Below are 22,025 nucleotides of genomic sequence, written 5' to 3' on the forward strand. Positions count from 1 at the left end.
TTCGCCGCATTTATCGCCCTCTACTATACTCGTCTCTTCTGCGCATTTCATAATTTACATACATTTCTTTGATCAATATTATTAATTTTTCAACATGTCCAATTGATATAGGTTAGGTCCAATTTAAAAAGTGGCATCCAAATATAACTAACTAAAATAACCGTATAATAATAATAAGAAAACTGCATAACTTAATATATAGTCAACCTCCATAACCACTAAATCCTATTTTTAAGGGCTACAAATATTGCAACATAAATGTACGAATATATATATTTTTGTTTCATTTTTCTTACTCTTTTGCTTCACCTATTAATTATCATATATCTAATTCCAAAATCATAGTATTTATTTAACAAACAAAAATATTCAGGAATCAAAATATAAACCGCCTTCTACATATACGATATGGACTAATACACTGTATTTATGTATTTTTTTCTTACTCCTATTTTATAAAAATATAGAAAGTGGATATGTATGTATACGGGTAGGTTTTTTATGAAAGGATCATGTGCTTGAACTAAATTTTACAAAATATTAATAACTTTTTAAGTATTTAAATGTCTATTGTAAATAATAAAATTAAATTTAAAATCTAAAATAATCTAAAAGTAAAACATAAAATTATAATTGATAATTGATAACAAAAATAAACTAATACCAAATCACAACAATTAGATTTGTTAATAGATTCATAATCCACAAGATCATATATATATATATATATATATATTTTATATAAAAACCAAAAATCTAATTTCCTAATTAGAATACAAACATATTCTAATAATATAATTAAAAATCTAAAAAGTTAATAATTAAAAATTACGTATTGGTTTAACCAGTGGTTCAACTGGTAACCGAGTTTTGAGTTTTAGCGGATTTCCATGGGTTTTACCGGGTTTCCGTGGGTTTTACCAAGTTTCGTGGTTTTACCAGATTATTAAACAATGATGTTTTTCCTAAAACTCAAACTGAATTACATACCAGATCCACGGGTTTGTCGGTTTAATCGCGAATCCGGATCGGTTTCAAAATATTGTGTACAAGTGTATATTTATATAACATCACAAATTCAATATAATTATCAAAACTTTTAACTAATAATTTTTAAATATAGTAAATATGATTATAAATAAAACACAAATAAAAAATTAAAAACAAAAAATATACCCGCCCTTCAGAATCTAGTGAATCATTTAAAATTTTATATGCAATTCTATTTTATAACTCTGATCTATAAAAATCGAGAGTATAGGTTGCACACATGATTGTCATGTAAAATAATAATTTAAATAGATATGAAAGAATTATATGGTTTATTCAATTCTCTGTTATTTTAGAACGAGATTGTTTTGAAATAAGCTTTTCTACAGGGGCAAAAGAGATAGTAGCATAATTAGCAATTACAGTGACTTAAATAACTCCCAAAATCACGGCATGAGCAAGGGGATTATCAAAAGTTACTCCTCAAAATAAATTCCCATTAATTACTTTCTCTATAAGTATCTTTAACCCACTTTTTTCTAAAAAACATTCGTTCGAAAGCAAGAGTTATACAAATGGCCAATTCTATCAAATATGCATTCCTCTTCTTAATTCTTATCTCTTTACTGTCAGTCTCTAACCTCGTTCAGGTATATTCATAAAACATTATCAAAACATATTCTATCCCTTTTTTTCAAAAAAAAAAAAAAAAAACATATTCTATCCCCATCGAATTGTATCAAAACGAAGTGAAATTAGATGATTATATATATTGAAAGTGTACCCTTTCTTTTACAGGCTTCTGGTGGTGGTGGCAGACTTCATCCTCAAGGTATGAACAATTTACAGTAATGTTTATTCTAAAGTCACAAGTTGATCTTCTCTAACTGGTTAAAAATACGCAAGCAACAATTATGAAATGTTTTGTTGAAATTAGTTATACTCTTAAAATACTATTTACCGAGTTGGCTATTTTATGCTATGATATTTATAAAACATGAACATATCAATGATTTGTTTATTTTGTTGTGGTGTTGTTTTGGATGTGAACTCCATACATAGATTGCAGACCGAAGTGTAACTACCGTTGCTCAGCAACATCACACAAGAAGCCATGCATGTTCTTTTGCCTTAAATGTTGTAGCAAATGTCTTTGTGTTCCTTCGGGCACTTATGGCAACAAGCAAAACTGTCCTTGTTACAACAATTGGAAGACCAAAGAAGGCCGTTCAAAATGCCCTTGAGTTCCTTTTATAAGCAAATACACTTTGTATCAACGGTCACTTATATCGTTTTGATATGTGTCGGCTAATTAGCAGAATCTACTTGTCTTTACTTTCTGTTTGCTCTTATCCATTGTTGTGCTAAGATGTTATAAGTCTTCTCACGCTTGGCCTTAGTATGATGACCCGTTTAAAGGATTAATCGAAGCCTTACTCTCGTTTTTCATTTACGTCTTTTAATTCACTCTAATTTAACAATAACAACCAAAAACAATATTTCATTTCATCTATGACCGGCTCCAATAATGTTATAATGATATTCGATTCGCGTTCAAAAACTAGGTGTAGCACTTGAGGAAAGATGATCTATGGCTCTGACTGGTATTTGTTGGCGTAATAAGGAGAAAAAAATAAAAGTTGAAAAGGAGAAAATAAAAAAGTGAAGATGAGTAAATTTTTCATTTGTTTAGGATAGAGGAAAACATTACTCTACATTTACTCCTTTTTGGATTAAGAGTTGGAAAACATTTTCACTCGATTTGTAGAAAATAGAATAACTCATTTAAAATATTTAATCTACATTATTTACTCTAAATATGTTATCCAATTACACTCTATGTATGTGAATACGTCACGAGTATAATGGAATATTGGTCCATAGCTACGGGCCACCAGCCGAAAACTTTATTGTCAATATAGATACTTCATACGTACTTATGTAGATGTGTGTCCACATGGACACGAGCTGGACCAAGAAAACAAAAAATAATGGTGTCTACTGTATGTGAATCGGTGTAAATAATATGTCACATGGAAAGAATGGAGAATTTGAACATATAATTCAATGTTGAGATCACAGTATTTTTCAAATAATAAGTTAAAAAAGTATATCAACCGATTTGTGTTTTAACTAAAGAACTTGTCATTGTCAACACTAGTAATTTGTTCATGCGTAATTCAAAACCATATACTTTGTGTTCATTCCACATGAACCTATTATATTGTATGATTATTGAAATGATTTATGTTCTATAATAAGTACAAGTAACTAGATTTTGGAAGTCGGTATGATTTTATTTGCTTGTTTGGAATTAGGTATGATAAACAACTGGTCCAAGTATTTTAAAGTGTAGTTGTGGGCATCATGATATATCGGCCATGTTGATATTAAATACATAAATTTTGCAGAGTTTTCCAAACCAAACTGTCAATAAGTATACCGATTTACTAAGACTGATATTCACAGTCCATAAACTTAACATTAATATAATGTATTTCACTAAATAATTCTGATTTCATTCTGAAATGTTTTAGTATTTATTTAATTCCTTGTGGTGTACGGTTAGTGGTTACCAACTTCACATTATTATAAACCATCAAATAAAATGGAAACATGAACTGTTTGTCAGTCAATCGTGACATGATTCAGGACCACCATTGTCGTTGACATTTTCTCATTTAATGTCGGAAAGAAATTGCCGATACAAAATTTTTAGTTTTATTCTTAAGGATTATAATCAAAGTCATCTTGTTATCAATGAATAATTAGCAAATTCTAATGGACGGCGATGAAAACAAAGATTGTTGACTTTTATTTTTTTGTAGGAAAGGATAAGAAGAAAACAAACCATTTAATTCACACACAACCGATAGCTCTATATACAAAAAAAATGGCTTGAGCAAATAATTTTATGAACATTTTTTAAAATTATGAAAAATATAAAAGAAAAAAAATCTGCAAAGTCTCATATCTCAATTTGAGGCTCAGTAATTAACGAACACGCTAGAACACGTACAAAAAAGAAAATAAAAAGGCGGGGGAAATGCGTATAAACTATTCAAGAAATTGCAATTTAGCCCCAAACAATTTGAACTCGATCAATTTAGCCCCAGACAATTTGAACTCGATCAGTCAGAAACCGGGTTTGGAGAGCCTGATGATGAATGCGAGACCTCCTCGATGAGTCTGGTTACATCGGCCATGGTAGGACGACTATCAGGATACTGAGCCGTACAGCTCATACCGATCTTTAAGAGCCGGATAATGTTCTCATTGCCCTCGGATTCGTACCTTGTGAGCTCTGGATCAAACACAACAGAAGGTGATTGTTGTTCGGTAATGGACTGGACCCATCTTGGCAAATCTACACCTTCTTCGTTCAGTTGCTGATGTGTTGGAGACTTCCCTGTAATGCAATGTAACATGTTAAATCTCCTACAAAACAATTAAAAAAACTCAGTTTGTTACCTGTTAGTAGCTCGAGTATTAAAACACCAAAGCTGTAAACATCAGCTTTCTGGGAGATTTTGCGCGCATCGGTGACTTCAGGCGCACGGTAGCCATCTATACGGTTAGGCGCAGATGTGGAGCTGATAATAGGCGCTAGACCGTAATCAGAGACCTTAGCTTCATAGGAATTAGACAATAGTATGTTCGACGACTTAATGTTTCCATGAGAAGTCGTCGAATCGCGCGAATGCAAGTAACTAATCGCTCTCGCAGCTCCTAATGCTATACCGGCTCTGGTCTCCCAGTTCAACGGAGTCCTCCCGTTTCCTTTGTTCCCTGCAAAAACGAGCTCAAATGACTTAAACCAAATAACATCAAGAGCAAACAATGCAGCGGTGGATAATACTTACCGTGCAAGAGAGCAGACAAGCTTCCTCTAGACATGTACTCAAAGACAAGAAGCTTCTCGTCGCGACTAAAATAGTAAGCAATCAGAGTCACTAGATTGGGATGACTCATCGATCCCAAGACCTCCAACCTCTCTCTAAAGTCTTTCTCAGGAACAACAACGTCTCTCAACCGTTTCACAGCCACCACTAGTCCATGATCAAAGCTCGCCTTGTACGAAGACCCAACGGTTCCTTTCCCAAGAACCTCAGCCGAAGCCTTTAGCAACCCATCCATATCGAATTCCCCGAAAGACTTCACGAAAAAGATCAACTCTTTACTCACCGCGCCGCTGCTCCCCGCCGCCGGAGAGGGAACGTTTGCCGCCGTTTCCTTAGGTACAGCGGCGGCGACGACGACGGGAGCTTCGACGTTTCTCGGCGGCGGGGCATTATTCTCTTCCGTCTTTCTCTTTCTACAGAGACAGAACAGAAGCAAGAGAAGTAACAATAATCCGACAACACATCCGATCACGATTCCGACGATAGCTCCGGTTGATAGCTTATCGCTATCTTTCTTCCCCGACGGAGACGGCGGAGAAGGAGGAGAGGTAGGGCTTACGCCTTGGCAAGGGCTCAACGGCTTTCCACAGAGAGTGTTCCCTTGGAAAGCGGTTACGGGAAAGCCCGACAACGAATCAGGAATCGAACCGTTTAACCGATTAGAAGAAACATTAAACTGCTGAAGCGCGATGGTGATCTGAGGGATCGAACCCGAGAGCTGGTTCCTCTCCAAGTAGAGCGTAACCAACCGAGCCGCGGAGTTCACATTCCCCGGGATCCGACCGGAGAGACGATTCTCCCCGAGATTGATCCTGATCAGATTCGGAAGCGCGAAGAGATAAGAAGGCACCTCCCCGGAGAAGGCGTTGCCTTGGAGGTAAAGGTAACGGAGGAGGACGAGGCCGGAGAAGTCCGAAGGGATCGGACCGGAGAGGGAGTTGAACCGGAGGGAGAGCGTCTGGAGCTGAGTCAAGTTCCCGATTCCTCCGGGAGGTAAAGAGCCGAGCAGACCAGTTCCGGGTAACCGGAGGGCGGTGACCCGACCCGCGTCGCAGTGGACTCCGTGCCAGTCGCAGGGAGAGGAGGCGGTTGTGTTCCATAGGAGAGTACGGCCGCGGACGCTGGTGCGGAGAATGAGTAAAGCTCGACGGTCGGAGTCGAGATCGGAAGTGACGGAGGCGAGGTAGAGGAAGAAGATGGAGGAGAAGAAGGAGATGGAGATGGATCGGCTCATCTTCCTCTCTGATTGGGTCGTATGTGGTGGTGACTATTGGTCTTTTTGTTTTTCTTTCAATGAATATATATTTTGATTTTTTGAGATTTTGTACCTTTTTGGTCTAACGCGTAAACTGAGGTTTGAACAGAGAGAGACAGATGGTGGAATTCAATAGAGGCTTTTCATATGAGTTTCAAGTTTCAACTCTCTCTCTCTCTAGAGCCGGCCAAAGAAAAATAAAGATACTCTATAATGGCACAACGACAAGAAGAAGATGGAGAATTTTTCATTTCTGACAAAAAAATTTTTTAAAAATCTTAGAACATTTTAATGGGTAACTCAACTATGAAAATATATCTTGAAAATTTCATTTAATGTTTTTTGACAGGCTTTCGTGATATAAATGATCTAATATTTAGTAGATTTAATATTTTAATTATAAAATTTAAATATATTGAAACATGCTAATGATATCATGCTGCTGATGAGATATTCTAAAGAGTATCTCAAGAATGGTTTTATGTATTAAATTTGACAGCTATGTTATGGAAATAGCTAATTCTAAAAAAAATCTAATAACAAGGTCACGAATAGTTGTAACGATTAAAATAGTGACTTAGTCATCGCGTTACATAAATGATGCAGTAATGTTTAATAGACGTTTAAAATTAAATGAAAACTGTTTTTTTTTAATAGATCAATAAATTAGTTCTAATAAAAAAAATCTTTTTGTTTGTGTTGTTCAGGTTAGTGTGACCAGAAAACAAAGCTAGATTTTTGAAACAAGTCTAAGTCTTACCGTTGACAAAAAAGGAACCCAATAGTGTTCAGACACCGTTTTTAATTATTTTATGGAATTTCTCATCTAATTTTTTTTCTTAACAATCCTATCCGTAGCATTGACCATTCTGAAATAGAAATGGTCATCATTAAGCTAGCTAGTAGTTGGCGTAGTATATATAGAATGTTGGACTTGAGAAAATTTCAGTGGTTGGAATTCTTGTCTGCCAAATCGATTATATTTTCAAATCTGGTTACCTCATATGTTTGATACTACTACTTAGGTAGAAAACGTATAAGATACACTTGCATGTTATTAATTTGTCGACTATACTATTAAACAAAGCAACTTGTAATTAGTTAAGTAGGTCACATGAAATCTTCTTCACAAATTTCATGTTTTCAATATGTTTATTTCTTTGACAATAATAGAGACTGATAATTTTGAGTTTGAATATAAGTACATGGACAAGTTTAAGGCCTTTTTGCAACGAGAGAACGAGTCTGTGGCCCTGTCTTTACTACCAAACAAGAATCAGCCCAACAGTCCAAACCCCGATCGGGTCGACCCTTATAAACTCATGTTGTCATCTTCAGACACAAACTTGAAGTCTATTTTGCTTTGGAGATGGCCTCAGAAATAGAATATATAAAAGAAAACGTTCTAAAAATTAACACGAGACTTGTTAAAAACTTTGAAGAAACAATGTATAAATAATAAAAGTTGAACCGGTAGTGAGAAAGGAGATTCACCTGATTCGCCAAAAGAATATTACAACAATGGCGATCAGATCAAAGATCATTTGTATAATAATCACCTCATCTATACATTATTAATGTAAATACTTCCGATTAAAATGGGAAAAAAACGAGAATTTACAGATTTCTCTTTGAAAAATCAAAGCTTGTTTAGCTTTCTTCTTCTTTTGTTTCTTCACTCACTGCTGCTCATGTGTATCAGTGGTAGTGTCTTGAGTTATTGTTGCTTGTCTTGTTTCAGACACTGAGACTCTTCTGGAATGTCCACCTGACGGTTCCACAACCTCATCTGTCTCTGAAGCTGTGTTGTCGTATGCGAATACTCCCATTGGGTGATTAAATTTACAGCTTGGGCCAAATTTGCATATTCCATAGCGACTGTAGAACACACACACCGGTTCTCCCTATGTCCAAAACAAAAAACAAAAAAATATTAGAACCAACCACATTCAATTGAACATGCAATTTTCCTCTTGTGGAGCAGCTTACAGGGCGTAAAGGGAGGCCAATGGGACTTAAGAGACAATCAGGAGGAGGAGGTTGTCTATCTCTAGGGTGATGAAACTTGCAAACTGTGCCAAACTTGCAGTCTCCTGTCTTCATGTAGAATTGGCATTCAGGTTGTCCTGGTCTCTCCGGGAAAACACTCTCCCTCGGCAATGCATAGATCCCTCCAATCTGAACAGAGGAGCCTGACTCATTTTGCTGCTGCATGTTTCTGTAGCTGCTGTGATCGTTTCCAGTACCTGAAGGAGAGCCGAGCTGACCCTAAGGAAATGAAAACACCGTGAATAAAGTTCAATTTAAATTAAAAAGCAAGTCATACAATGGACACAGCTTACGCTGTAAGGGTTCCATCCTTGAACTGGTACAACTCCCTGAGGCATAAGCAATGGGGTGAAGCCAGAGGGATCTTGCCATCGAGGGCTGGCGATAAAAGAGGCTCTTGACCAAGGGTAAGACTGTTGTTGGCCTGAAGTAGGAGGAACCATGAGGTTGGTTGTTGTTGGTTGAGGCTGAGGATGGTTGAATTTACAAGTGGCGCCAAATTTACAGTGTCCGGTCCTTAGAAAATAAGCACAATCAACCTCATTCTGCATGATTCAACAACAGAGAATCACTAAGACGGTTTTGTAACACAATGACAAGTGTGATGATGAAATAAAATAAAATAAAAAAAGAGTCAAAACATACAGAACGTAGAGGATAGCCTAACATATTGAGTGAGACTCTTCCAGCAATGCCAGCTTTGTTCCTAGGGTGATGAAACTTGCATGTTACTCCAAATTTGCATGTTCCTGTCTTTAAATAGTACTAAACAACCCCCCAAAATACAATGTAAGTTAGTTTGTGCAAGAACATGGACCCATATCGGTACCAAAGCTAGAGAAAATGCTAAAATCTACAGTGGAAAACAAATATCTTATAAACAACAAAAAAAACTCTTTAATGTAATAAGAGAGAAGAGTACTCTAATAACCTCGCATTCAGGCTGACCAATCCTTTCAGGGTATTCTCCTCTCATCCTAGCAGAAGTTATAACCTATAAAGAGAGATATCAAAACACTCTCAAAAGATCCGACCAAACAGATCTCTAAACTCCAAATTCAGACACATGAACAACAACGAAAACGTGTCCGTACCAGTTCCCGATCACGAGGGTGATTGAACCGACAAGTTGAGCCGAATCTACAGAGACCAGTTCTGATGTAATAAGAACAATCAGGCTCTCCTGGTCGTTCAGGGTAAGAACCGGTTTCCATTGTTTCATCTGAACTCAAATTCATTTGCCACATTGCCTCTGATCACAACCCCAGCACCAAAAATAGAAAACATAATTCGAGATTAATCCATAAAATTAATTAAAATTATTTCGGATCAAAAATGAAAAAGAAGAGGAAAATAAAGAGATGGGACCTTGAGTGATCATCAAAGGTGAAAGAGAGGACATAGGAACTCCGGCATTAAAATCCATAGACGTGAAGAGGAATGTCTCCGACGATGATGATGAAGATGAGCATAAGACATTACACTGTCATCACCTAAAGTGTAGAGAAGGAGTAAATGACAATTTACATAGAAAGACGAAGAAGAAGAATCGTTTAAACAGAGAGACGAAAAGCAGAACAAAGCGTCCTCGTCTTACCTCCACACAAAAGGAAACAAAAACATTTTGAGATTAATTTATTAATTAATTAAAAAGTTGATGCAAGTAGAAAGACGACACTACCCCTACCGATTTTTTTTGCTGCCAATTGCAAAACTTTATTTTATCTTCTCCGCCAAAATTGGACGGACGGTAGAGAACACTACGTCACCAAAATTTTTTATTTATTTTGTTACTCGTTATTTTTGTCCTTTTCAATCTGGTTAATTATGGTTATGGGTGATGGATCCTAAACCGATATCAGCATTTGTATCAGCATCTACAGTCTTCTTTGACGGTGTGTTCTCCTCGTCATAACTTGGCTGATCCATATCTATGCCACCTGCAAAGAGTATGTGTATTACCAACAGTACAAGAAAGTCATGGAGTAACATAAATTTAACTTGCAGCCACACAAGAAGAAGCGTTTCCACAAAAGCTAATATGTGTTACATTATGTAACTTACATACATTGAGCATTAGAATGGAGAGCGTCTTCCTCCTGTTTTTTTCGTATAACTTGTTTGGATCAACTCCACTGGCGACCCTCTCACTCAGTTCGTTTATACAAATCCGAAAGGATTACGCATTAGTTTTTTTTTTTTTTTTTTGTGGTGTGCACTCATTGAATGTATGTGTATACCAAACAAAACATTAAGGTATGAGCATAATGATTATATACCAAAACGAACTTAACAAATTCTCAGATTCTAAAACTTGAAAACATAAAGCAACACATGATTCATCACCAATAAGCAACGTAACTCTGATTTCATGAGTAGTCATTAGAACTTTCTTTAGTTTTCAAATACGGATTCATTGATTCACAATGGTCATATCCAAGGTGCATGAAGAACAACAACAAAAACATGAAGAGCTGATGTGCCTTCACACTCTTAGTGGCAGCCAGTTGTTGAACTTTATGCACAAACTGATCAAAGGAATAGTAAGGTAGTAAATGAAAATGCCAATCACTATACAGCTCAAGTCCCCCAACTCGCCAACCTAAACAAATACACATAGTATCAAAACATCGCAAAACAGTTCTTGATTTGATACGATCATGCCACGCATACAAAATCCCGGAAACAATCTCTTTCCCTCGGCCACGATACTTGAATGGTCCAGGGTAATGGCGAAGAACATAGCTGAATTACTGGTGTGTAATCGAAATTAATAATCAAACCAAATTAGTGGTGTGTATTTCTTTTTTTAATACTTCAAAACACTGCCCTGAATTGCTATAGTCTGCTGCATATCTACTTAATTTTTATGATAAAAAAATCGAAGACATACTACATCAATATATATGAAAATTACATCTTTACAAACCTTACGTGTTAAATAAACAATCTTACAGTACTTCTGTGATACTTAAGGTTAAACCAAGCAGTGCTGAATAGCAGTAACTTTAATGTGTATACAAAAGTTGGAATCACCATCGATAATGTAATATACATTTTGGAGTTTTTCCTAACAAACTTAAAATCATCTCTTTATATATGATGAAGATGTATTGTATTTAATAAGTAAACAAACAATATGCCGTGTTAAAAAAATAGAATGTACAAATCGGATGATCTACGTTTTTATGGTGTCTTGTCGAAATTTTGTTTAGAACTCGAGAACTCAAATGCATGAATAAGTAAGGTCTCGTAGCTACCTTAACATTTTCCGAAGTTCCAATCCATATTCCAACTCCTTCACTCTCTCAACAATGTTATAGTATTTTTTCCGCTGAACATAATTGTTTAGTTCTATCTTCAGATTCTTCTTAACAGTCGTGTTTATATATTTCTGATTTTTTTAGAAAAGTAAAGTAAAATGATCTTACTTCTGATCTAAGAGTGAAGTTGACATCTCTAGGGTTTGTGAAAGTTTGTGGTAGCAACATTGTACATGAGAGAGTGAACACAAGTAAGAAGAAACATGAGGAGATCATGCTTAGTTTGAACACATCATAATTCAAAATTTGGTCAAAATGTTTACTTTGGTGTTTCGGTGTGATAATATGATCCAAAAGATTGTAATGAAATATCTTTGCATTGCATAGAATTAGAAAATAAGATTAATTCACTTTAAAATGACAATGCAACCTACCTGTGTTACACCTTGTTAAATTAGAGGTTGAAACATTTTTAGATTTTTCTTAATTGTCCATTGAAGCTAAAGACAAAAAGAAAATTTGGTACTTATTTGTTGATAACCCAATTGAGAATGTAATAAAAAAATTATTTTTTTCTTAACAATTTTACAATCCTCTTTTTATATGCTGAAGATGTTATGGACTGATAGATGTACAAATCAGATGATCTTTAATGTTTTATGGTGTTTATGTCACTTTTTTTTCAGAACTCGAGAGACTATATGCTTATTGAATAATAAATAAATACACCAACACAAATCAAAATATAGAAAGGTATAATTTTTGGTTTTTTTCATATTACATAACCATACTTTGTATATGAATCTTAAGAATCATCAATCTAAGCATATGATCATTGATCATGAACAAAGATTATGTTATAGAAATGGAAAGCATTAGATCCTTAGTTTAGATATACTAAATAAAAAATTAATGGTGGAAATAATCTACATAACATAAATACTTAGTATCCTATTTGTGATTAAGAATATTTTTTTTGGGTCAATTTTTTTTCCTTGTCAACTACAATTCTCACTAGTCAATACTTTCGGTCTATAAAACAAAATTCAAAATTAGACCACTGAACTATAGTAATATTTATTTATTTTATCGTGATTCACCACTAATGTTAATTAATCCCACATTTAGTTTACTTTTTTGTTAAAATAAAATGGTTAAACCTTGACTCAAATTAGGATTCGGAGGAATAGTCAGCAGCTGCGAGGATCCAACGATAAGCAGGAGAAAGACACGTGTCAAGATCCAAGAGATACCAGTAGGGTCCACCCTAAAGCCCTTGAAGGTAGTTTTAACAACCAATAGGAAGAAAGGATCGTAACAAAATCAGAGTCCGCTTTTCAAAGCTGTTTCTTTTTTTTTTATTACAGAACAGAAAACCCACTTGATGATCCCCTTTCCTATAAAAAGCAAACCCCTTTTCTCCTTCTTCCCTCAAATCAATTCCTTCTCTAGCTTTCTGGGTTTTGTCGCTCTGTTTCTGAGGCAGGAAGGAGTTTGAATTTCTCCATGTGTTTGATAATGGAAGCGGCGGCGGATGATAACGTCGTCGACGGTGGTGGTGTTTTAGCTGCGCCGTCTAATTTCTCGATGGTCGAAGACGGGATTTACCGGTCCGGGTTTCCTAAACCGGAGAATTTCGGTTTCCTCTCAACCCTCAATCTTCGTTCCATCATGTAAAGTCGATTGCTTTGTTCAATTACACTGTTTAATTGGTTTTGATTTTGCAATTGGATTAATAAAAATGATTCATTTTTTGTGAGAGCAGCTATCTTTGTCCTGAACCATACCCGGAGGAGAATCTCATGTTCCTCGACGCTAACAACATTAAGCTTTTCCAGTTCGGAATCGAAGGCAAAACGGTGCGTTTTGTCTATTTGATTAGACTCTCTCTCTCTCTGTATTTTTAGAAAAGCTCAAAAGTCTTTCATTTGAGGATTGCTTTAGCCATTCTGTTGTTTTTAGGAAAACGGTGCGTTTTGTCTATTTGTTATAACTGGATTGTTTATGAATTGCAGGATCCTCCAACTCCTATGCCAAAAGATACAGTTTTGGATGCTCTCAGAGTCTTAGTTGGTAACGATTCCAACACTCAACACGGTCTTTTTTTATGTCTATTATTACAAGCTTCTGTTTCATGAGTCTTTTTAACTAAACTGTCTTGTTTTCTTTTGTAGATGTAAGAAACCATCCCATTCTCATTCATTGCAAAGCTGGAAAGGTAAATAATATAAACATCAACACCTTATTCTGTCTTTTTTTGGGAGTTTTTATTACATTATTTGGTGGAGATTAGTTATTTACAGGGGACACTAATAATGGATTTTGGTGAACCCAATTATTGATTGCAGCATAGGACAGGCTGTTTGGTGGGATGCTTAAGAAAAGTCCAGAGCTGGTGTTTATCATCGGTTCTCGAGGAATACCAGAAGAACGCTGGCGTGAAGTGGAGGCAAAGGGATTTGAATTTCATCGAGGCGTTTGATACCGCGAGCTTGAGGCAGTGTCTCTTGAGCATTATGTATCGTTACCACGGTTACGGCTTCAAGAGGAAAAGGCTGGTGCACGAAGAAGAAAACGTACAGACGCCGAAACCGCAGGCTACTAAAGTTTGAGAAAAAAACGAGAGCCAACCAGTGTGGGATATGGTTCATGTTTTTTTTTTTAATTTGACGTTCCATTTATCGGTCACTGGATATGATTCTTTTAGAGGAAGATATGTTGAAGATTCATAAACAGAAGTTTCATTTGGGTTGGTTTTAGCTAATAGTAAAGTGTATAGAAAGGCTACTCTACTCTTCATTAGAGGTTAATTAACTCAATGACCACTAATGCTTCTTAAGTTGCTTTGTCTTTTTTTTTTCTTGTTAACTGGTCAGCTCAGAAAGTGGCTTTTAGCTAAATTGTAGTACAATATAAATCAGGAATAATAGTTGCATAAGTGTGTACTACTTTCATTAGAAAAACAGAGGAGGTAAAGAGAATCGAGTCATCTTCCAATTTTTACAACGTGCGCCGCAGGACAAGGTTTCTGACTACGTTACCACGTGCATGTATTAAGAACAAATATTTCTATAATTAAAGATGTCTTTTTCTAAGATAACCAAAGAATCCACCGATTCGTATAATATTCTTTAGCTAGAAGAGTCCATATTCTGTTTTATCTATGTCGGTGTCTTTACACGTAACATAGATTAGAAAACACGAATGACAGAACGCGAATAATATAATATGTAACACAATCTAACTTTGTGCACGTTCTATGTAATCAGAAAACAAGATGTCTGCACATTGACGTCTTCTGAAGGTATCCTCTGTTTGTGTCTGGACAGAAACAGAGTTTTTAAATGAAATTTACGAACCCTCTTCCATCGTTTATGAAATAATTTTTTTTTTTTTGCCTCTAAGAGTTTTCTGTTTAAAAGCAACAACCAGATACAGATCTAAAGAGAGATTGGAACAGAAAAATCAATGAACAGTTCAAGCTAGCAGAACGCTAATACTGAAACAAAACGTGTTGTACACTTCCCCTTAAATGTTATGCCAAAACATATAAACAGAGAGCTTGAAACCGCAAAACGCTAGCCAAAAACCAAATGTCATTTCAAACGTTCTATATTCTTTACCAATTTTTTAATCTTTATCTTCCCATTTCTTTGTTATAAATGAATACTCAACCTGGCTTCATGTCATTTCATCCTATCGTAAAAAAAAAAAATACATGGTGGATCAAGGATGCTGAACTAATTTACGATTTGTAATTAAATATGAGGGTTATGTTATTATGTTTCGTGGTTACTTCAAGGGTTTGTTTGGAAATATTATATTTTAGTTTCTCGAAAAAGGAAATAACCTTATCCGCTTCTTTTTTTCTATTACGATCAGGAGAGGGTTTATACACTGCGGAGAGGTACATTAGGGATGGTTGTGGACTACATAAATAAAATTTAAAAACGCAGAAGACAGGAGGGGGAGAACGCATCAAGTGATCAACCAACAATGATTGCTTCTTTGTTTAATCTCCCGTTGACTCGCTTCAGATCTCTTTCTTGCCGTCTTCCTCTGTCACCTAGAAACTTTCGAGCTTTCTCCGGTACAGATGCTGGAATGGATGCTGTTCAGAGACGCCTCATGTTTGAGGACGAGTAAGTCTTTGACTTCGATTCCGATTCTTGGGGGCAAAAAAGGTCAACGCTTTCGTATCTTTATATGAAAGATGTGGCGCTTTGCTTTATAGAAGCGTGTCTACCAAGTTTTAAAGTCAGCTGATGGGCAGTACAAGCATCTATACGAAAATGATTCGTTTCCTTCATTATTGTCTTTATTGCTTGCAGATGCATTCTTGTTGACGAGACTGATCGTGTTGTGGGACATGACAGCAAATATAATTGTAAGTGATAGATGATCGCTGTTTTGCTTCTTGTCTCGGTCTAATGTCATTATTAAGAGATACTGATAAGTGATAACTTATAAAAAATCTGCAGGTCATCTGATGGAGAATATCGAAGCTAAAAATTTGCTTCACAGGGCTTTTAGTGTGTATTTATTCAACTCGAACTATGAGCTGCTTCTCCAGGTAAAAGATAAATCTTGTCTTGTTGTAGGCTTGTGATTAGTCATGGTGATGTCTTAGATTCTATAGAATCACCTTTTTTTGTAGAGAGCAATAATAAGCTCAGTAAATATGAGAGGGTAGATCATAAACTTTTTTATTACTCAATACATTTATTTTGCACATATAACTTGCGGCAATGGATGATGAGATGCTTTTGTGATTTTAGAACATTTTCGACCTCACTCAATTGTTTACTACAAAATTGAGTAAAGTCGATTATAAAAAAAAACATAATACTTCAATTTTATTATATTTTTCATTCTATAATGAATTTTATTCTATAAATAAAGTAATCAATTCTTTTTTTTTTCATTACTCTATATTCTATCTTACTGTATTTTTAAAGAAAGAACAGAGTTTTACTGGTGGGTCTTAATATGTATCTTACTGAAATTTCTTCCTCTCTATTGAGCAGCAAAGATCGAAAGCAAAGGTGACTTTCCCCCTCGTGTGGACAAACACTTGTTGCAGCCATCCACTTCACCGTGACTCAGAGCTTATCGAAGAAAATGCACTTGGTCAGTATCTATCTACTGAGCTGGCTAACAATCCATTACTTCTTAGTGCTCATGATTAATTGACCGCTGACCTCACTGTTATTGAATCAAACTCTTAATAAACTCTTTATTAATCTCTCACACAAACTCTTAACACAATGCTTTAGAAAATAACTCAAAACTAAAGCTCTCAAACTCTCTTAGGATATGCTACACATTAGCATCCTATTTATACTCCTCACACTTATCCTAAACTCATTAGGAATATATTCTCCTATTCCTAAGCTCATTAGGAATATGATAGCTTGTACTCAAAGCTATCTCAAGTTTGAATCAACATTCTCCCCCTCAAACTTGAAACTCTCTTTTGACACATCTTGAACTCCAATCAGCTCTCTCATCTCCTTGAATTTAATCCTTCCTAAAGCCTTTGTAAGTATATCCGCCTTCTGTCTCGTACCTGCAACATGTTCCACGCACACCAAACCTTTCTCGACACACTCTCTAATAAAATGAAACCTTGTGTGAATGTGTTTGCTACGCCCATGAAACACCGGGTTTTTAGACAACGCTATTGCAGACTTGTTGTCGATTCTGATCACCACTTTCTCATCAACTCTGTTGAGTATCTCACCGAGCAGGTCACGGAGCCAGATTGCTTGTTTCGCAGTCTCAGTTGCTGCCATAAACTCAGCTTCACATGATGACAAAGCAACTATCTCTTGTTTCTGCGAACACCACGTGATAGGATTACCACCAAGATAAAAGATGTGCCCTGTTGTGCTCTTACCATCATCCGGGTCAACATTATAGCTGCTATCGCTGTATCCAATGAGTCCTTCGTGTGGTCTTGAACCGAACTTTAGACCGTAAGATGTCGTTCCCTGCACATACCGCAACACCTGTTTCAACGCTGCTTTGTGAGACTCCTTTGGGTTATGCATGTAACGGCTCAAAATCCCCACACTACACGCAAGATCCGGTCGTGTGTGTATCAAGTAGCGTAGACATCCAATGTTTCTCCTATACTCCCTTTCATCAACACCACGTTCTTCTTCTGCCTTTTCTAGCTTTGTTCCTGCATCCATCGGAATCTGAGTTGAGTTACATCCCTTCATGCCCGCATCTTCAATGATTTTCTTCGCATATTTCTCTTGACTTAATATTATACTTCCACCTTGTTGTCTTACTTCAATTCCAAGATAGTAGCTAAGCCTTCCAAGATCAGTCATATCGAACTTGGTTCCCATGTTTTTCTTGAATTCCATGATCATCTCCACACTTGAACCTGTGACAAGCAAATCGTCAACGTATACAGCCACTACCAATATATGACCTCTTTCTCTCCTATGATACAGAGACGGTTCCTTGAGGCAACGCTCAAACTTTAGCTCATTGAGTACTGTATTTAGCTTCTCGTTCCATGCCCGTGGAGCTTGACGGAGACCGTACAATGCTTTGCTTAGTTTGTAAACTTTCGATTCTTTTCCCTTTATAACGAAACCCTCTGGTTGTGTGACGTAGACATCTTCTTTTAAATCTCCGTAGAGGAACGCGGTCTTGACATCAAGATGATGTAACTCCCAAGTGTATGAAGCCGCCATTCCTATAATAAGTCTCACGGTTTCTATTCTAGCAACCGGGGCAAATACTTCATCGAAATCTATTCCATGTCTCTGAATGTATCCTTTAGCAACGAGACGGGCTTTGTACTTGTTTATACTCCCGTCAGAATTTCTCTTAACCTTGAAAATCCATTTTAGACCTATGGCTTTGCAGTTACTTGGAAGATCCATCAAAGTCCAGGTTTTGTTCTTCACTATCGATTTGATTTCTTCCTCACATGCATCTCTCCAAACTTTAAACTCCTTTGCTTCAGCATAGTTCCACGGCTCCTCGTTCATGAGCATCATAAGGTGCTCACTTTCTATCTCACAAAGCTTCTCATACATCTCATCTTCTTCACATAAGAGTTCATAGTCGTCAAGATAGCTTGGTTTGTTGGTAACCCGAGAGGAACGTCTCAGTGCTATATGCTCTGTTTCTTGCTCTGTTTCTTCATCTTCGACCTCACGTTTTGATTCTCGTGGCTCTTCTCCTTCACTCTTAACTTCTGTATCTTCAAGGACTTTAGGACCTGGATGTATCACAACTTCACCAAAGTCTATCTCACGCGACCTATTGCGAATATTCTTTTCAAACTCCACCCACTTCCATCGTTGATCTTCATTGAAGATCACGTCTCTGCTCACTATAATTTTTCTACTTGAAGGTTCTAGTAGTCGATAGGCCTTTGTCCCCGGCTCTGTTCCGAGATGAACCAAGGCTCTTGATCTATCATCAAGTTTCCTCAAGTGGGGAGTAGTAACCTTTGCATAACCGACGCATCCAAACACTCTTATGTGCTCCACGTTTGGTTTTCTTCCCTTGTAGCTCTCGTATGGTGTCATATGGTTCAAAGTTCGCGTGGCTATCCTGTTTATAAGGTAGGTTGCGTGCCTCACTGCTTCTCCCCACAAAAAGTTTGGAACCTCCATGTGTTTTAAGATGCTCCGAGTCATCTCCAACAATGTCCTGTTTCTTCTCTCTACAATACCATTTTGCTGTGGAGAGTAAGGTGCGGTCAAATGTCGAGCAATTCCTGCACTATCACAATAACTCTTGAATTCTGTAGAAGTGAATTCTCCTCCTCTATCGGTTCTAAAGGTCCTAATTCTTCCTCTCGTCTCCTGTTCTACTAGTGTTCGAAACCGTTTAAACTTTTCAAACGCTTCGCTCTTCTCCCTCATTAGGATAGTCCACATGTATCTAGAGTAGTCATCTATGATCACAAATACGTATTTGTTTCCTCCAGCCGTAGATGGTGTAATTGGACCACATAAGTCTCCGTGGACAAGTTCTAGAACTCGTGATGCTCGATATGAACTCTCTTGAGGAAACGATTTTCGAATTTGTTTCCCTCTCAGACACGCAGCACACGTTTCCTTTTCAACTCCAAAGCTCGGCATACCTGTCACCATCTTCTTATCAACCATCAGCTTCAGATTTGTGAGGCCTAAGTGACCAAGGCGCGAGTGCCACTTAGAAGACTCGTTATGTCGGACTATTTGTAGACACTTCGTATTCTCTACCTCCATAGCTACTTTGTATAGCCGGTTTGGGGATCTCTTTGCTCTCATCAAAAGCCTGTTATCTCGATCATACAAGAGTAAGCAATCTTCCTTCATTCTCACCTCACATCCGGACTCAGTTGCCTGACCAAGGCTGATAATATTACTACGCAAATCAGGAATGTAGTACACATTGGTGAGTGTTTTCTTTCTTCCTTCCTTGGTTACAAAGACTATTGAACCTTTCCCGGTAATGTCAATCCTAGAATCATCACCAAACCTTACTTTGCCGGTTATCCTCCTATCAATGTCTGAGAAAAACTCAAGATTACCCGTCATATGGTTACTAGCCCCATTATCAAGATACCACATATTGTCTTTTGTCTTAGTACTGTCGAGTTGTCTTGGTATCACCTTCCCCTCGTTTAAGTACACTATTTCGTTTACCATCAATTCTTCTGCCTCGCGTGTAGTATCTGCTTCACTTTCTTGTGTTTCTTGAAGTTTAAGTAGCCTATCTGGACAATTTTGGGCAAAGTGTCCCGTTTTGTCACAACGGAAACATACTACTCTTGATGCATCTCTCTCTTGACGGTAGTAACCTCCACCGTTCTGTTGATAACCCGTGCGACCACGTCCTCTTCCTCGGTATCCATACCGTCCGCTTCTGCCTCTTCCTCTAGACGGGTCATATCCGCCTTGGTAGGGTTGTGTTTGACCTTGTGAATCAGAATTAGCGTACATGAGCTTGTTCTGACTTTGATCCTCCGGTTTCTCTTCATCTTCTTCTGCAATCCTCTCCTCGTATGCTTTCAACCTTCCCACTATGTCCTCGAAGCTTGTCGTGTCAAGATCAAGATTCTGTTCCAAGGCAGCAGTCATATGTATATACTTCTTCCTAGGCAAGCTATATAGAAGCTTCTCCACCATCTTTGACTCTTCAATAATCTCTCCCAAAGATGCACACTTTGCAGTCAACTCTGTTATACGACTAACAAAGCTATCGATAGTTTCGCTTTCTTTCATCTTGACCCGGTTCAAATCTGCTTTTAACGTCATCAGACGTGCCTTCCTTACACGTTCTGCTCCCATGTATCTCATCTTGATTGCCTCCCAAATCTCTTTAGCGGTTTTGAGCTTACCAACTTGGAGTGTCATCGCCTCAGGTATTGATTGGAAAAGAAGTGCTCTTGCCATAACATTCTTATCTCCTTCTTCTCCAGGTTCAATAGCCTCCCAAACCTTGTGGACCTCCAGCGCTGCCTGCATTCTTATTGTCCACACGGTATAGTTTGTCTCATTGAGTAGTGGGCACCGTATAGACGATGAACCTCCATTCTTTGCAACGTTGCTGGCTGCAACGATTTCTCCCATGGTCTCTTTGATTCAATATATTGCTCTGATACCAATTATTGAATCAAACTCTTAATAAACTCTTTATTAATCTCTCACACAAACTCTTAACACAATGCTTTAGAAAATAACTCAAAACTAAAGCTCTCAAACTCTCTTAGGATATGCTACACATTAGCATCCTATTTATACTCCTCACACTTATCCTAAACTCATTAGGAATATATTCTCCTATTCCTAAGCTCATTAGGAATATGATAGCTTGTACTCAAAGCTATCTCAAGTTTGAATCAACAACTGTATTTGGTACATATGCTCATCCTCAGGTGTGAGGAATGCTGCACAGAGAAAGCTTCTTGACGAGCTTGGTGTTGTAGCTGAAGATGTACCGGTCGATGAGTTCACTCCTTTGGGGCGTATGCTTTACAAGGCTCCTTCTGATGGCAAATGGGGAGAGCACGAATGTATAATACCCATTCCCCCTGAGACTCTTGTTTTGATCTTTGTTTCTCCTCCTCCTCTGTTATTGGCCTTCTTTTTTTTTTGCAGTGGTCTACTTGCTCGCTGTTGTGCGGGATGTGAAGGTCGAACCAAACCCGGACGAAGTAGCGGATGTAAAGTATTTGAGCAGGGAAGGGGTGAAGGAGCTAGTGAAGAAAGCAGATGCAGGGGCGGAAGGTGTGAAGTTGTCACCATGGTTCAGATTGGTGGTGAAGAATTTCTTGATGAAGTGGTGGAATCATGTTGAGAAAGGAACTCTGGATGAAGCTGTAGACATGAAAACCATCCACAAACTCTGAAACCTTCCTTAAAAGTTTGTTTGTTTGTTGTGTGTCTCTTTCTCCTTTTGATGTTTGTGAATTGTGATGATAATAATTGAAACATGTGAGACTTTTAACGCAATAAAGTTTCATGTTTTTATTTGGATTTTAATTAAATGATCTAAGCTACAATTATTACATTTGGTTTGGTCAAAAACCATAAAAGAGCTGTG

At 37.1% G+C, this 22,025-nt stretch overlaps 6 protein-coding genes across 7 annotated transcripts in view; 4 read left to right on the plus strand and 2 right to left on the minus strand.

The window, feature by feature from the left end:
- The window catches only part of LOC130494586 (uncharacterized), a 77,408-nt gene that overhangs the window by 16,663 nt on the left and 38,720 nt on the right, over positions 1 to 22,025 (plus strand). The window lies entirely within an intron of this gene.
- On the plus strand, positions 1,485 to 2,439 carry LOC108809494 (gibberellin-regulated protein 5). Its single transcript, XM_018581631.2, has 3 exons — positions 1,485 to 1,640; positions 1,789 to 1,822; positions 2,053 to 2,439. The coding sequence occupies exons 1-3, from the start codon at positions 1,566 to 1,568 to the stop codon at positions 2,232 to 2,234; spliced, it is 291 nt and encodes a 96-aa protein (XP_018437133.1). The 5' UTR covers positions 1,485 to 1,565; the 3' UTR covers positions 2,235 to 2,439.
- Positions 3,830 to 6,322, minus strand: LOC108812606 (probable inactive receptor kinase At3g02880). Its single transcript, XM_018584904.2, has 3 exons — positions 4,854 to 6,322; positions 4,462 to 4,779; positions 3,830 to 4,399 (listed from the first exon to the last, which is right to left on the minus strand). Exons 1-3 carry the CDS (start codon positions 6,124 to 6,126, stop codon positions 4,122 to 4,124), a joined length of 1,869 nt encoding a protein of 622 aa, XP_018440406.1. The 5' UTR covers positions 6,127 to 6,322; the 3' UTR covers positions 3,830 to 4,121.
- Positions 7,580 to 9,752, minus strand: LOC108812607 (zinc finger CCCH domain-containing protein 33). 2 transcript variants are annotated; one of them, XM_018584905.2, is made up of 7 exons: positions 9,565 to 9,752; positions 9,291 to 9,448; positions 9,128 to 9,190; positions 8,842 to 8,961; positions 8,490 to 8,741; positions 8,137 to 8,415; positions 7,580 to 8,051 (listed from the first exon to the last, which is right to left on the minus strand). In XM_018584905.2, exons 1-7 carry the CDS (start codon positions 9,620 to 9,622, stop codon positions 7,827 to 7,829), a joined length of 1,155 nt encoding a protein of 384 aa, XP_018440407.1. In that variant the 5' UTR covers positions 9,623 to 9,752; the 3' UTR covers positions 7,580 to 7,826. The 2 variants fall into 2 exon arrangements, with proteins under 2 accessions (XP_018440407.1, XP_018440408.1); XM_018584906.2 differs by having other exon boundaries at positions 8,137 to 8,409; positions 9,565 to 9,751.
- Positions 12,790 to 14,407, plus strand: LOC108812609 (tyrosine-protein phosphatase DSP3). The gene is made up of 5 exons (XM_018584907.2): positions 12,790 to 13,132; positions 13,225 to 13,318; positions 13,475 to 13,532; positions 13,634 to 13,677; positions 13,808 to 14,407. The coding sequence occupies exons 1-5, from the start codon at positions 12,966 to 12,968 to the stop codon at positions 14,069 to 14,071; spliced, it is 627 nt and encodes a 208-aa protein (XP_018440409.1). The 5' UTR covers positions 12,790 to 12,965; the 3' UTR covers positions 14,072 to 14,407.
- Positions 15,376 to 21,952, plus strand: LOC108811342 (isopentenyl-diphosphate Delta-isomerase II, chloroplastic-like). The gene is made up of 6 exons (XM_018583385.2): positions 15,376 to 15,601; positions 15,791 to 15,846; positions 15,941 to 16,032; positions 16,487 to 16,589; positions 21,358 to 21,495; positions 21,581 to 21,952. The coding sequence occupies exons 1-6, from the start codon at positions 15,456 to 15,458 to the stop codon at positions 21,829 to 21,831; spliced, it is 786 nt and encodes a 261-aa protein (XP_018438887.1). The 5' UTR covers positions 15,376 to 15,455; the 3' UTR covers positions 21,832 to 21,952.

This window comes from Raphanus sativus, chromosome 6 (genome assembly GCF_000801105.2).
Source record: "Raphanus sativus cultivar WK10039 chromosome 6, ASM80110v3, whole genome shotgun sequence".
In the NCBI taxonomy this organism is placed as follows: Eukaryota; Viridiplantae; Streptophyta; class Magnoliopsida; order Brassicales; family Brassicaceae; genus Raphanus; species Raphanus sativus.

Bases quoted from the DNA above. Each gene is read 5' to 3' on its own strand.
- LOC108811342 (XM_018583385.2), top strand. From the start codon at position 15,456: ATGATTGCTTCTTTGTTTAATCTCCCGTTGACTCGCTTCAGATCTCTT. The intron at 15,847-15,940 runs GTAAGTGATAGA...AAAAATCTGCAG, and splicing joins ACATGACAGCAAATATAATT to GTCATCTGATGGAGAATATC. The intron at 16,033-16,486 runs GTAAAAGATAAA...TCTATTGAGCAG, and splicing joins ACTATGAGCTGCTTCTCCAG to CAAAGATCGAAAGCAAAGGT.
- LOC108812607 (XM_018584905.2), bottom strand. From the start codon at position 9,622: ATGGATTTTAATGCCGGAGTTCCTATGTCCTCTCTTTCACCTTTGATG. The intron at 8,962-9,127 runs GTTATTAGAGTA...GGGGTTGTTTAG, and splicing joins TTGGTCAGCCTGAATGCGAG to TACTATTTAAAGACAGGAAC. The intron at 8,742-8,841 runs GTATGTTTTGAC...TGAATCATGCAG, and splicing joins TAGGCTATCCTCTACGTTCT to AATGAGGTTGATTGTGCTTA.
- LOC108809494 (XM_018581631.2), top strand. From the start codon at position 1,566: ATGGCCAATTCTATCAAATATGCATTCCTCTTCTTAATTCTTATCTCT. The intron at 1,641-1,788 runs GTATATTCATAA...TTTCTTTTACAG, and splicing joins CAGTCTCTAACCTCGTTCAG to GCTTCTGGTGGTGGTGGCAG. The intron at 1,823-2,052 runs GTATGAACAATT...CTCCATACATAG, and splicing joins TGGCAGACTTCATCCTCAAG to ATTGCAGACCGAAGTGTAAC.
- LOC108812609 (XM_018584907.2), top strand. From the start codon at position 12,966: ATGTGTTTGATAATGGAAGCGGCGGCGGATGATAACGTCGTCGACGGT. The intron at 13,533-13,633 runs GTAACGATTCCA...TTTCTTTTGTAG, and splicing joins TGCTCTCAGAGTCTTAGTTG to ATGTAAGAAACCATCCCATT. The intron at 13,678-13,807 runs GTAAATAATATA...TATTGATTGCAG, and splicing joins TTCATTGCAAAGCTGGAAAG to CATAGGACAGGCTGTTTGGT.
- LOC108812606 (XM_018584904.2), bottom strand. From the start codon at position 6,126: ATGAGCCGATCCATCTCCATCTCCTTCTTCTCCTCCATCTTCTTCCTC. The intron at 4,780-4,853 runs GTAAGTATTATC...TCGTTTTTGCAG, and splicing joins CTTGTCTGCTCTCTTGCACG to GGAACAAAGGAAACGGGAGG. The intron at 4,400-4,461 runs GTAACAAACTGA...ATTGCATTACAG, and splicing joins AATACTCGAGCTACTAACAG to GGAAGTCTCCAACACATCAG.